Source organism: Oncorhynchus tshawytscha, linkage group LG04, assembly GCF_018296145.1.
Source record: "Oncorhynchus tshawytscha isolate Ot180627B linkage group LG04, Otsh_v2.0, whole genome shotgun sequence".
Classification (NCBI taxonomy): domain Eukaryota; kingdom Metazoa; phylum Chordata; class Actinopteri; order Salmoniformes; family Salmonidae; genus Oncorhynchus; species Oncorhynchus tshawytscha.
The window spans coordinates 45,562,064-45,577,318 of NC_056432.1; the positions used below are offsets into that span (position 1 = coordinate 45,562,064).

The following is a 15,255-nucleotide window of genomic DNA, read 5'->3' on the forward strand; positions in this document are numbered from 1 at the left end:
TATTGAGCAGTGAATGGGCTATCAACGAGATGACTCTTTCTTGTGACGTAGTTTTACGCATTTATGTTGAAGAATACCCATAGGCGGCTACATTGCGCAAGTGGTCACCTGATGCTCCCAGAGAGATTCTCGCGTAAAATACAGAGGTAGCCATTACTCCAATCGGTCCTACTGAAAAACAAATTGTCCCGATAGATATATTATCGAATAGATATTTGAAAAACACCTTGAGGATTGATTATAAACAACGTTTGCCATGTTTCTGTCGATATTATGGAGCTAATTTGGAATATTTTTCGCCGTTTTCGTGACTGCAATTTCCAGGCGATTTCTCAGCCAAACGTGAAGAACAAACGGAGCTATTTCGCCTACAAAAAATAATCTTTTGGGAAAAAAGGAACATTTGCTATCTAACTGGGAGTCTCGTGAGTGAAAACATCCGAAGCTCATCAAAGGTAAACAATTTAATTTGATTGCTTTTCTGATTTTTCCGTGACCAAGTTACCTGCTGCTAGCTGGACAAAATGCTATGCTAGGCTATCGATAAACTTACACAAATGCTTGTCTAGCTTTGGCTGTAAAGCATATTTTGAAAATCTGAGACGACAGGGTTATTAACAAAAGGCTAAGCTGTGTCAATATATTTCACTTGTGATTTTCATGAATAGGAATTTTTTCTAGTAATATTTATGTCCGTTGCGTTATGCTAATTAGTGCCAGATGATGACAACGGCCCCGTTCCCGGGATGGGGTGTCACTAGAGGTTAAGCATCTCCAATCCAAAATTAAAACTAGAATTGGCTTCCTATTTCACAACAAAGCTTCCTTCACTCATGCTGCCAAACATACACTCGTAAACATCCCCATATTGTTATTTTTATTTATTTTTTGTTCTTTTGCACCCCAGTATCTCTACTTGCACATCATCATCTGCACATCTATCACTCCAGTGTTAATGCTAAATTGTAATTATTTCGCCTCTATGGCCTATTTATTGTCTTATCTCCCTAATCTTACTACATTTGCACACACTGTACATGGATTTTTATATTGTGTTATTGACTGTACATTTGTTTATCCCTTGTGATACTCTGTGTTGTTGTTTTTAAATCGTACTGCTTTGCTTTATCTTGGCCAGGTCGCAGTTGTAAATGATAACTTTTTTCTCAACTGGCCTACTTGGTTAAATTAAGGTGAAATATATAAAAATAAAAATAAATTAAATTAACTACAGTTCCTGGTTTGAATTCAGGCTGTATGACATCCGGCCGTAAGAATTTGTTCTTAACTGACTTGCCTAATTAAATAAAAGTTCAATAAAAATACAATAAAAACAATAGGCCAATTCCCACAAGTGTAAAGGGTTAATAAAGCACTGTGAACGACTTAATAAGATGACTCGTTCTTTCTATTGCTTGACACCACAGAAAAAAAATTGGTGAGACCAAATCATGGGCTGGTGCCACCAACTCAAAAACGAAAATGTTCGTCTGGAGCCCTGCACATGCAAACACAAACACAGGCAGGCAAACACACACACCAGGCAGGCCCTGTATAAACTTTACAAAGAACAGAGTCAACTGTGTTCCACCTGTTGTGTACTTTAGGAACGCCCAGTGGATTAGCCTGTTGAATAAGGTAAAAACTCCCATCCAAGATCATCAGTCCATCTCACCAGAGCTTCTCCGGTCCACAGCCCAGCGAGCCAATGTTCTAAAACACTAACTCCACTTTACACAGTTGAATCAAGTTCCTTACAGAGAACATCTAGGATTAAATCTACCCCTCCCTCCTCCACCTACAAGGTGTCTGTAACTATGTTGGGCCTCAAACGAAATCTCACTGCTCACCAAAAGTATTTTTCCTTCCACTCGAGCAGGCAGCAGGCAGAGAGGGAACACCTCCACCTTTATTTGAAAGGGGAGTGGAACAGAGCAAAGCGTAAGGATTTAGCCCCAGGGCTGACATTACATCATCGTGGGGTTTCTCAGCAGAGCGGTGTATCAGGGACCGGAATTATTCACTGAACCCTTTGAAGAACTCAGCCTGGCCCTGCCTCTCCCTCCCGCTCTCTTTCTTCTTCCTCTCTCGCTCTCACCTTGTGTCTCTCTCTGCCTCTTTCTCTCTCTGTCGCTGTCCCTCTCTCTGCCTCTCTGTGTCGCTCTCTTTCTCTCCGCCTCTGCCTCAGAGCGGCAGGTCCTTTGATGCTAGTACTGTGAGCTGCGTTTGCGTGAGCACGTTGCGGCCTCCCAGCCCTCCCCTCCCCACCCGATACTATCTGCTCAGACGGCACATTCATGTGGTTTATCTATGCAGCACAGCCAGACTGCAGTAGCCTTTCACCCTCCCATCCTTCCCTGCCTACCACAGGCCCTTCCCTGTTCAGGGTCCAAAACTGGAAAGGTAGGTAGCCAGGCAGGGCAGGGCAGAAAAGCAGGCATGCAAGCAGGGCAGGGCAGGGCAAGGAGGTAGGTCAGGCAGCAGCTTGGCTTTGACATGGTGTAATGTAATCCTGTGTATTGGGGGGGTAGGAATCACACACAATCAAGGGAGCTATTTTTCCAGATGAGTAGACCCATTTCTCACTCCCAGGATCTGGGACACGTCGCTTACATGAGCTCTGGGAAGGGGAGGAAGGAGATGGGGGGACCAGAGATGATACATCTTCCTCCTGTACTCAGGGGAGACGCCTGACCACGATAGCACTTCACCAGGAAAGTAAATGAAGCTCCCAGCCAACCCAGTCTGGTCCAATCAGCCAGCCCCAATTCATCATACCTCAGGCCCCATTATCGAAGAGCCTCCTTGGTTGGCTGGGTCCTCCTCATTACTGGAACTGCCGCCACCACCACCGGGGGGGAGGCACCAAGAGGGGGATCGGGCTGAAGGGGGTATCTGGTGGAGGCCGGGGCTTCCACCTCCACCAAATAATCCCAGCCAAGCTATTTGTCCCCATAGGGCAGCCTTATAAATGACCCTTATACCACAGTTGTGTAAGAGTCCAAAAGAGGAAACAATGGAGGAGAGAGAGAGAGAGAGAAATGGCCAGGCTGTGACAGAGGATGTGTCAGCTTTATGGTTTGTGCAGACCCCTAATAACACTGATATGATACATTAGTCTTGGGACAGACGGAGGCACAAAACCAATAATGCCTTCCAGAGTAATAACAATATAATGCTAATAAGCCTAGAACACAGAAATGGCATCAAGGGACTTCCATTAGCCAAACTGGCTTACTATAATAAACCGGTATGAAAGAGCAGGGAACAATACATATGGGATTTGATGATTATGAAACTAATAATTAATTCTCCTTACAATGAAGCACAGTGAGTGGAGGTTTATATAGATCAAAGGAAAGCAGTGGTAAAAAAACCTCTGAAAGACCTAAGAGGCTGATGTCATTTATGTCACGATGTACACAAAGAGAGACCTTTGAACACCGTGGGAGTGAGACAGATTTGTGATAAGGCTTCTCCTCTCATGACAGCGTGAGCAAACCAGGTTAACGGGCGCTAAGTGTGTGCGTGTATTTGACGTGCAAAAGTGTGTGTGTGTGTGTGTGTGTGTGTGTGTGTGTGTGCGCACAATCCGAGCCTGTACGTACGTGCTTGTGTGGAGCCAGCCAGACAGAGGGCAGAGGACTGAAAGCGACTCCAGGCCATGCAGCTAGCTAGCTACCCAACTACCTTCCCCAGTCAGTTCACAGTCCCAGAGTCTATCAGTCTATCTATCGGTGTATAGAAGCACAACAAAAGGGGGGCTGGACTGGTGTTATAGACCTCCCTCCAGTAGTCAGCACATTCCTGACCAACAACAAAGCCTACCTCTGCTCTGCCTGGACCCGCCATGGATAGAGAGCATTGTCATCTCCCTCCTAACCCAAACTCTAGCCCCCGTCGTAGCCCCACAGCCTTTGTTTTCTAGCTAGACCCTCTGTGTCAGGGGATAGAAATGTAGGCTCACTGAGGCCGGATGCAGCCAAGGGATGGACTGGCCCTTTCAGCATGACAGTCAACAAAGAGGGGAATGATGACCACGATGGGGCTTTTCAGAAGTTAATGCAACCCCGTCTCAGTCCCCTCACTGTGGTTCTGACTCAAAAGACAGACAGAGAGAGAAGCTTCCTGCTAATCTCTCAGAGAGGAGCATCAAAGCCTCTCTCCCGCTCTCCCATCTCTCACTCAGCCCAGTGGAAAGTAACTTAGCTGTTGAGGCCACCAGAACTAACACACACTGGATCCAGCTGTTGTGCACAGATACACACACAGAACGGGGGGGGGGAAGCAAGAGGCAGAACAGGTCCGTGAAAACAGGAGACAGAAATGTCCCCCAGGTTGTTGGTTAGTGAGATAAAGTCAGTGTGTTGGCAGCTGAAAGACAGGGGGAGAGGTATGAGGCAGTTAAGCTGTTGGTCTGATTTAGAATGTCAAACAACACCTCCGACATCCATCACAAGCCCACGGTGCTTTGTGGCAGGCCGTGATGCAACAACGTACAGATTAGTGATAGGGAGTTGCGATATACCGGTACACGTTTGTTGTGAAGGGAAAAGGCAAGTGTTAGGGCCTGGTTCCTCGTCTGTGTGTCAAAGGAGGAGGAGACAGCAGGGGAAGAAGAAAGCAGAAGAGTGAGAGTGAGTGAGAGAGAAACTATTCTGTTCTATTCCCGAAAAATACAAACGCAACCTCAAATGACTTTGGCTGGGACTTAAAAGCGGAGCCGGGCGGCGGTTAAAGAGACGATAGCACTTAAAATACAGCTGCCACCGCGAAACCAATAAATGGAGAAAGTAGGCGAGCAGGGCGCTTTTAACCTTTTAAACCCTATAGCTATATAGTGCTAGCTGCTTGTGTACTGCTTCTGTTGCTTGGCGGCAGGCGAGGCGGGCGGCGCTGGGAGGGGTCCTGTTCCGGGTACCTCCCGTCCTTTCTGGGCTTTGCCCATTATGGCCTCCTCTCTTGGGGTTTCTAGCCTGTGGTCGAGAGCGAGCGAGAGAAAGCAGCGCTGCCTGGATCCCTCAACCACACCAAGCTCTCATTATAGTCTAAATGCAGCGGGACATAACTCCTGCCTGGCCCGCTCACTTTCTCTGAGCTGAGAGGAGCCATAGGCTTCAGTATATGGGCTTGGGATCCTCGTTTTCTAACTTTGTTGGTATGTGCAATGCACAGGCTTTTATGACTGGTAAGTCAGATAAAGCTACTGTATAGGCTATCCACTCCCAAGGAAATGACTCAATGTCAAAATATCAACATTTGATGCAGGTTATGGGTGGACTTCAAAAAGGTGTCAGGTTGAGACTGCGAGTGAGACAAAGAGCCTTCGAGTCTCTGCTGGCTTTCTTCTGTCACTTTATTTCACAGGAAGTTTGAGACATTCCAAGTATGGAAGTGAGACGAAAGCCACATTCTGGTTCTGGTTTGAGTTCCATCTGGGACTGACAGATGCTGCCACAACTCTGTCCCTGCCTTAGTCCCTGCCTGCTCCTCTGCCCCTGCCTGCCCCTCTGCCCCTGCCTGCTCCTCTGCCCCTGCCTGCTCCTCTGCCCCTGCCTGCTCCTCTGTCCCTGCCTTGGTCCCTGCCCATGCTCCTCTGCCCCTGCCTGCTCCTCTGCCCCTGCCTGCTCCTCTGCCCCTGCCTGCTCCTCTGCCCCTGCCTGCTCCTCTGTCCCTGCCTGCTCCTCTGTCCCTGCCTGCTCCTCTGTCCCTGCCTGCTCCTCTGTCCCTGCCTGCTCCTCTAGCATGCTGTGGACAGCATAGCCAAGCTGCAAGGAAATCAGACGCAGATGTGTGCTCTGCTCAGGCCATGAGATGAGATGCAGGCAGCTTCCTTTGCCAGGCTAAAAGGAACAGACAGCTTGGCCCGGGGAGAGACAATGTGGAGACAATAGGAGATATGATGAACAGATGGGAAAACCAAAACCAATGGCAAAACACTGGTAACTGCAAGTATAATGCATTATGATGCAGTTATAATGCATTCTAAGATGTCTTATAAGCATATTTGAACAATTATAATACTTTATAATTTCATAATAAAAAAAGTGTCATACCGCTGTATTTACTGATTGATATACAACCGATGTAAAAAAAAAAAGAGCAACATAAGCGTTGCTATGGAGACAGATTGTCGTAACTCTATGTGCATCCGATAATAAATGTCATCCCAAACCAGGAAGTAGTATCAGTAGCTTCTACCCCCATGCAGATCCAGGTTTAAGTCGGCACCCTATTCCCTATATAGTGCACTACTTTTGACCAGAGCCCTATGGGCCCAGGTCCAAATTAGTGCAGTAAATAGGGAATAGGGTGACATTTGGGACGCAGGCCAGATGGTGATGACTGATGGGGATAACATCCAACTGTGTAAATATCGGTTGGCATCGTGATGGTGAATCTGAGCTCACTGTCGCCCGGATCGTCCACCTGAGTGAATCAGGCGGGGGTGGCCGTGTGGTCCCGCCATCATGGCCCCGTGTCATGGTCTTTACCAATGTCAACACCACCGTGCGGTTGTGCCGATGAGGTGACACACTGCCCGTTGTTTACAGCAAGGTTTGGAGTTAAACACCATCATATTCACATTCACACACTGCCTCCTGTAGTAGCGTTCAAAGTTAGTGGATTCCCGAAATGATTGACCCCCTTGATAAAGACGAGGAGAAATTACTATATAAAATTAAATCATTCAAATACTGAGCTATATTCATATTGTATGCTAAAATAAAATTGGGAATTTAAACTACTACAATTGCGAAGAGAAAGAGATGTTGTTTAACAAGTAGGACAGCGTACTGTACCTATTAAACCTACTTCGATCTTTCAATTTAATGTTTCAACCAATGAATCTGTCTGTTATTATTCTACGCCAAAAGCCAATCAGATGTTTTACTGTCAAGTTATGTGCAAGTTCTCACGAGTGGACAATTTGAAAGCTGCAACAAAAACTTGTGTTGAGGCGGCCTAAGATATATTTTGTGTACCTTCTCGGACAAGTGATCATACTTTATGTACAATTAAGAGAGGAATGTACTGATATGCACATGATAGCATATTTTATGGGCATCAATGACTATTTCTTGCCAATTGGAAATCAAAGTCACACAGTAGCAACATCCCTTGGTGAACTACAACGTGATAGTAGACTTCAGGCATTAAACAGCGAACATTTTGAAATGCCCCTCTTAAATGAACCTTGCATTATTATACATAGATGACATTTTTGTACATTTGACATTTCTCACGTGGGCTTAAAGGGTGCAGTAGCACAAAGAGCACTCCCTCTCTACAGAATGTAAACAGCAATAAAGAAATACTGTTCAATATGATCAATGCTACATTTGCGTAATATTGTAGACTATAGTGTATATTTATACCCCAAACCATTGGTTTTCAAATATGTTATGAGTAAACGTTGCTATTCTGTCTATTTTAACAATAAATCCCTGTTGTTCCAAAAGCCCAGCATGCTCCGATTGAGACGAGTTTGCAGAGACACACACGGGGATAGTGTGTTGATAGCCCTAGTATTCAATGATCATGAGCATAATAGTTTTTTATTCAGATCTAAGTTGATTAAAAACACAAACTTTATTTTCTTTCACAACACATCACACCAGTTGAACTTAAGGCAGGTAATTTGTATTTATCAGTGGAGGCTGCTGCGGGGAGGACGGCTCATAATAAAGGCTGGAATGGTGTGTTTTCCATGTGGTTGATACCATTCCATTGACTCCATTCCAGGCATTACTATGAGCTGACCTCCCCTCAGCAGCATCCACTGGTATTATTATATTCTGTGTTCTAAAATCTACATTCTATGTTCTAATTCTACGTTCCACATTCTAATGGCAGGTAGTCAGTCACAGGGTAGATGTTGAGGGGACCGCTACACCTGCAGAGAGAATAGCCCATATAGTTTCACTCCCGGACTGAGGGTGATTTAAAGAGACATTGATACCTCCCTATTATGTAGTCAAATTGTAGGCAATCAGGGACCTGGGAACTGGCCTGGCTGGTAGGGAGGGAGAAAGAGAGAGAGAGAGGGATAAGCTGATCGTTCTGGACTCTGGCGTCTCATCCACATCAAGTCATCTCACTTTCCCCTTAACGGCGCAGAGCAAGTAGAAAATTGACTTAATTTATTATTTTTGGCCCCGCCGGCACATGGCAGTTTTTTTTTTTTGCTCTCATGGGGCAGAGCTCAGGGGGTGTTCGCTTTGGGGAGCAGGAGAGTAAGGGGGAGAGCGTAGTGGTTACTGAACCACTTTGCTCAGGAACCATGCCAAGCCCCCCCAGTCCTTCTAACACCAACCACTACCTACTGAGGTCTGGAGACCACTGTACATAAGAGGTAGAGCAAACCCCAAGGGGCCAAACAGCTGGGACTGACTGAGGCCTGCCTTCCTAACCTGGCCGACTCGGCCCTGTAAACCACCTCTCAAGACTCAGACGGTGCCAAGTAAAGGCCTCCATTCACACTGACTGGGAGAATGCTGAAACAAAGACAGCCAACGGCAGCGAAGTGGAGTGGCTAAAGAGAGAGGGCAGTGTGAGAAATACATGGAGGGGACTAGTGATTTGGGGGTGAAAGCTATGATCCCTTATTGATGCCACTTGTTAAATCCACTAAAAATCAGTGTAGATGAAGGGGAAGAGCCAGTAAAATGAGACATAAATTGTGTATTCATTTGGGGTATGGTAGTAGGTGCCAGGCGCACCGGTTTGTGTCAAGTACTGCAACGCTGCTGGTTTTTTTAATGCTCAACAGTTTCCCGTGTGTATAAAGAATGGTCCATCCCCCCCAAAGAACATCCAGCCAATGTGACACAACTGTGGGAAGCATTGGAGTCAACATGGGCCAGCATCCCTGTGGAACGCTTTCAATACCTTGTAGAGCCCATGCCAAGGAATTGAGGCTGTTCTGAGGGCAAAAAAAGTGTGTGTGTGGGGGGGGGGGGTGCAACTCAATATTAGGAAGGTATTCCTAATGTTTGGTTTACTCAGTGTATTGAATCGTGAGAATTACAATACATATCGTATCGGCACCTAAGTATCATGATAATATCGTATTGTGAGGTCCATGGCTATTCCCAGCCTAGAGGGGACAATAGTGAAAGTATTTTGGTATGGTGAATAACAAGTCTTACAATTCATTATAACTAGGGCCGGGATGAAAGTATCGTGATACTCATTGGTATCAAGGAAACTGAAGGTTTAACTTCAATAGGAAAACAACCCTAATGTTGGAAACAAACATCATTATGTTGCCCTTCAAAGTCACATTTGATAGATTTTACAAGCTATAGCATACAATATTTTGCATACAGCAGGTTTTTAGAAGACCAATACTGGTATCTTCACAGCCCTAATTATAATTGCATCATAATGCATTATACCTGTGGGTACAAAGTAATCTTTACAGAAACATACACAAGAACCTACCCAGTTTCATTACACAAGGCTTACTAACGCAGAATAGCAAGGCCTCTATGGTTTGAAATGCCATTACTTTAACAATTCAAAAATACAGTCTTTAAGGTTGCCATCTCTCTTGGTCAATCATTCACAAAACACATAAACAACCAACAGCGACCGCTGAAACGGAACCAGTTGGACATGGTGATTCTGTCCTTCTGTACTGGACAAAATGTCCCTCCTCTTTACAAAGAAGGACAACGAATGCAAGCTGCCACACAGTGGTCACTATGTTAGCAAAGAAATGGAAACCTAAATAGATGTTTTCAATGTAAAGTTGAGGTCCCACATTTCTGTGTGGTTAGCAAGCCAAGCCAGAACGGCCAACAAATGCTCTGTGTAGAAACAGGATCCATTTCAGTGATAAATATTCACTCTCCTTTGATCCTGATGGTCTTCCCGCAATGTGCTACTTTCATTGCAAAATATGACAAATGGTTATTTTTATGAAAACACACTTGTGAGTGCACACACACACACACACACACACAATTCATTCAAGTTCTCTTTGGTAAAGTGTATTCTTTGTGGCTCTGTAATGTAACTTCACTGTATGAGTTAGAAAGCAGTAATAAATGAGTTACAGACATCATTATAGATTCCCGCAACAATCCTAACCAGACCCAGATAAGGTATGTCATATATGAAGAGTGATGTGCAAACAACTCACACGGCTACTTCATTAAACCTGTAGGTTAGCACACTAATAGTCATAATTGGAGTCATCTTTGAAATTAGACCATTTCTAGCAAATCATGGTCATGTGTAGGCTACTGTAGCAGTGCAAACCACCACAAGGCTGAAATAGTTCTCCAAATCATGACGGGTAGTAATAGACCACATCGTCCCGGTTTCATGCAGGGTAGGTTAGGCAACAGCGGGGTTGGAGGGGTCCGTGGCGTGGCCCGAAATCCACATGGCTGCAGGCTTGGTGGGCCATCAAAGGATTTAGTAGGCTGCTCTTGCGGGTGGTGCTTTACGGAAATTATTACGAACATTGCATGGTTGGTGAAGTAGTTATGTAGAAAGGCCATACCAAAACTAAGTAACACGCTGGTACAATAAAATATATGGGAGAGTTTCTTCAATGTTTTAGGTTGTTACAAAACAACCACACAATAATTTAGCCTAGGCCAACTTCAAAGAAATTGTCTGTGATAATTGATCATGTATCTTCGCAGCGAGGCGGTACAGTAGGTAGGAGGTTTGTTTAGTTATATTGGTTGAACTAAGATTTTTTTTTAAATAAGTCAATAATGAAAACAAACAACCATCCACCAATTAATTGGGAACGAAATGACATATAAGGCGTACTGCTGAATGAAATTATTAGACGTTATTTGACGTTATTCTTGAGTACTCCCAGACAATATTTGATGGAATTGTGACCAACCATCTATCAGTTGTAACTCTGATCAAATTGTGATGAACAACTTCTATGATTTTCCTGGGAACATTTACAAGTGTAATAACCATGTTAATCCGTGAAAAAAAAGGTTATTGAATGTATATGCCATGGCAGATTCTGGGTGAATCTGAGATTTTATCCCGAAAAGAACCTGCAATGTACATGTGAATGAGTTCCAAAAGATAGAAGCCATCTTGTAATCACATTTGGTAGCAATAGGAGGCTAGTACCATCCTCACACATACAACACACACAGTGCAACTCAACAACCCCCTTCGATAAAGTTTTAGAGTAGAGTAGCGAAGTAGAATGAACGCCCAGGCTCAGTATACTGATAAGCAAACAGAGCCGTAGCAACATATTGTATATGTCCTTCCCACAACTTAACTGAGTTGTACATACTTGCACGATCTCGCCCTCCGCACTGATAGTGGCTCCTGCCTTTGAGAATCGTCCTTGCAACCCCGTCGTGTATGTAGTATAATCTCCATTTGGACTTGACTCAAACAGCACTACTTCCACAAAAGCCGTATCCTTGGCGAAAACCGTTCCAAGAGAAGTGGTGACCACGAAGATCACCAAGACCACCGAATCGGCTACACACTCTAACCTTCTCCTTGGTAAAATCATCATCTTGCCGGTTGGATATGCGCCGATCGGAACATAATTTCCAAGCGTGATTAGGTGATGGTGCTGAAATTCTGGAAATCGAATCTGAAGCGAGATTGATGTGTCAAAAGAGCGCCGTGTTTTCGCAATTGTGCAACGAAAGCTGTGCGTTGGCCGAGAGTGTTTATTTCACCATTGCAGCCTTGTCAATTACGTTGCTTGCTTGCTTGCTTGCTTGCCCGCCCGCCCGCTCGCTCGCTCTCTCTCTCTCTCTCTCTCTCTCTCTCTCTCTTTCTCACTCCCTCTCTCTCCAGCTCTACAAAGCGGATCTCCTTTGATCTCCAAACACGTGATTGTTTTAGTTTTTTTTCCTTCGAAAAGGGTTATCCCCACCCACCAATTTTCCTGACCCTCTACTTTCCACTCCCCGCTTTCGAGTGCCAGCATTCTGTTAAGGACGCACGGCGCATTCGTCGTTAACAATTCCTATTTAGGAGCCTAATAGGTCGACAAGTATATCTCGAATTGAAGCCAGACATTTTATCAAACGTGATACATTTGAGCTGACATAGCCTAATCGATGTTTAGTTTAGCTATGGACAAGAGATTTTAACAGCCAACATGATTAAAATATTCATAAACACTGTCTTTTAGAAGGGGTCATTCGTTCAGGATTGAAGCCCTTGAAGATAGGAACACGACCTTAAAATAATCATTACCCTCTTCAAAACACTTCATTATTTAACCCGGCTAATTTTTCAATCTCATTTCTGATATATCTGTGTCACTAGGCATTAATGGTAACTTGTTACATTAATGATACATTTGCCCCTATTGTGAGATTAGAAAGTTACTACGCAGCCTGTAGTTGCCGGTAGTTTTTGAAGAATAGATCACGAAGCATGCCGCGTGTTCGTGTTTAAGAAATAAAAGGGACAATTTAACCAACACTTTATACAAATCATGAATAAGGGCCTTTATAAATGGTTCATTAACGCTTATTTATGAAAAGTATTATAAAGTGTTGCCCAAATAATTAAGTTATTTTGGCATTATTAACAGAATATGCATTACAAGTTGTCAAATACCCATGTCAGTGTTTTGCCTAGCTGCATTCCTCTCGTCTTCAAAGGGTTCTTACCCTAATTGTTATTAAGACTGAGGTATGACAGGCTAATTACACGTACTTTCAGTAATTGAGAGAAACCGCTGTCACAGGTGTTTAAAGCATATCAAGGGTTAAAGCATATCAAGGGTTATTTGTAACAGAAATGCATCATCATTTCGGTGTAGGAGAGATTGATGCCCAATATTAGGCATGTATAGGGTTCGAGTTTTGCATGACATTTTTTTTACACACTGTGAACGATTGAGGTGAGTAAACTATTTGCAAACCATAACACAAACAATTACACAAAAATAGAGGACAAACATAAATATAGTGTATTTAGTTGTTTTTAAATCTAATAAGAATTAAATAAAGTATATTGTTACATGGATTATTTTTCAGTAGACAATAATATTGCTGTGAATAATATAATGGTGTTTGGACAGAGGACCAGTCTGATGTCTAGTCTTGAATCCTTTATCCAGACAGGCGTGTGAGAGAGGCATTTGTTTGTGTGCTGCATGGGGCATGGCAGTGCCTGGGTGCTGGAGACAGCCTGGATCACTGAGTCCCAAATGGCTCCCTATTCCTAGTCCCATAGGGCTCTGGTCAAATGTAGTGCACTATGTAGGGCATATGGTGCCATTTGGAACACAAGCAGATCTTATGTATAATTCCAGTGTCTGAATCAGAGGACCTCTGTGCAACATTTTATTTGTTCAATGCATTTAACAAAATGCAGGCCAACATGGGCTACAATATTTATCACATACATATCTTGGTATGATATTATAGAAACAGATTTTAAATTGGAATCAAGTGACATTTAATTTGATTACAACTGCATTCATTATCTACCCCTATCTTGTCAACAGCTTTTTCATCCTTGACTGATCTCATTTCAGCTGCAAATAGATCTATCAAGTAAAATGATTTTAAGTGTAAAATCTACTTAATGAGACGGTATCCTTATTATCCACAGTGCTAGATGTAAATATAATAAAAACATTCTTTTTTTTAAACAGAAGCAAGGTCTCATCTCACAACTCTGTCAGTTGAGTAGCAGGGTGATTATGAAAACCAACTGCACGAGATGGAGACTAGAGACCTTTTTAGGTCAAAAATGCAGCAGCCCTTGGAAAAAAACTGCTTTCTGGTCAACATATGTTCTGATTCAAATGGCAGCAATGCAGAGGAGCAAAAAAAATCAAAGGAGTTGAAGCTAGCAAGCTGATCCTGAAGATGTTTTTTTCTTCTTCTTCCACCTCAAGCATGACAATTATTAACAGATCACCTTTGCCTGGTGACCATTGATTGTGATCAAGTCCACATCTGTGGACTATCTGTCCTGCAACACACAGACGCACACACACACACACACACACACACACACACACACACACACACACACACACACACACACACACACACACACACACACACACACACACACACACACACACACACACACACACACACATACACACACATACACATACACATACACACACACACACACACATACACATACACATACACATACACACACATACACACACACACCAAAGTCATCTTTAGCTATTTCTAGTCTTGTCATCTGAAGTGGTCAAAATCACTCAATTATTAAATACTTAGCTTTCAAACGTAAGACATGCCGTTTGTTTGAGCGCCCATCAAAATATTTTTATAAATATTTAATAGTATAGCAGCTCTACACTACACAGAGTGGTGCAGTAGTCTAAGGCACAGCATCTCAGTGTAAGAGGTCCCTGGTTCAAATCCAGGCTGTGATTGGGAGTCCCATAGGGTGGTGCACAATTGGCCAAGTGTTGTCCTGGTTTGGCTGGGGTAGACTGTCATTGTAAATAAGAATTTGTTCTTAACTGACTTGCCTGGTTAAATGCAAAAATGTTTCTGGGATTTCCCAAATGTCAGTATTTGTAAAGACTGTTTAGATATACTCCGAACACTGTCTGTCATTGATTGTATACACCACTGACCACAGTTATCGGACATGTTCTCCTAAACAATACAGATTATAAATAATAACGCAAAATGCCAATACATGATCAATATAACATTCCATTGGCTCAGTCTCTCGTCTCAAGTTATTTCAAATAAATTTAGATTATTTTCCCATAGAGGTTAGTTGTTGAAGAAACATGAAGCTATAGTGTAGCATTGTCATTTTTGAACAGGTATAATACAATGACATCAAAACACTACATTATAATAAACCAGTAGACAAGGGGAACTTATTTTGTCAACAAGTCAGCAGCTATTGCTTCTCATAACGGTAGATTTAAGTTTTTACATCAAGCCTGCCCTCTGCTGGTTTGTAAAAGACCTGCAAGCACAATGACATGAGTCCCTGGTTTTGTCCCAAGTATGCAATCGTTCACTACTCCCCACACATTTTAAAGCATTGGATTCGTGGTGGAATGGGCTCGAGGGAGTTTCCATACATACCACCATTTTCCTTCCAAATCAATGAAAGGGAGTGAACAAGTGCACAATTCAGGAGAAAGGAGATTATTGGGATGCAACCCTTAGCTAACCTGCTAGGAACTTGAAGTTGATCTGAACAAATGTAATAGGTAACCTTGTCAGCTCAGGGATTTAATCGTGCAGCCTTTCGGTTCCTAGTCCA

At 43.4% G+C, this 15,255-nt stretch overlaps 1 protein-coding gene across 2 annotated transcripts in view; it reads right to left on the reverse strand.

Moving 5' to 3' along the window:
• Window positions 1–11,798, reverse strand: part of znrf3 (zinc and ring finger 3) — a 111,820-nt gene extending 100,022 nt beyond the window's left edge. Inside the window, exon 1 of one of the 2 annotated variants that reach the window (XM_024418242.2) lies at window positions 11,291–11,798. In XM_024418242.2, coding sequence (XP_024274010.1) covers window positions 11,291–11,521 — 231 coding nt within the window. In that variant the 5' untranslated portion in view covers window positions 11,522–11,798. The remainder of the gene's footprint in view (window positions 1–11,290) is intronic. The other variant, XM_024418241.2, reaches the window with a different exon arrangement.
• Window positions 11,799–15,255: the final 3,457 nt, after the last annotated feature.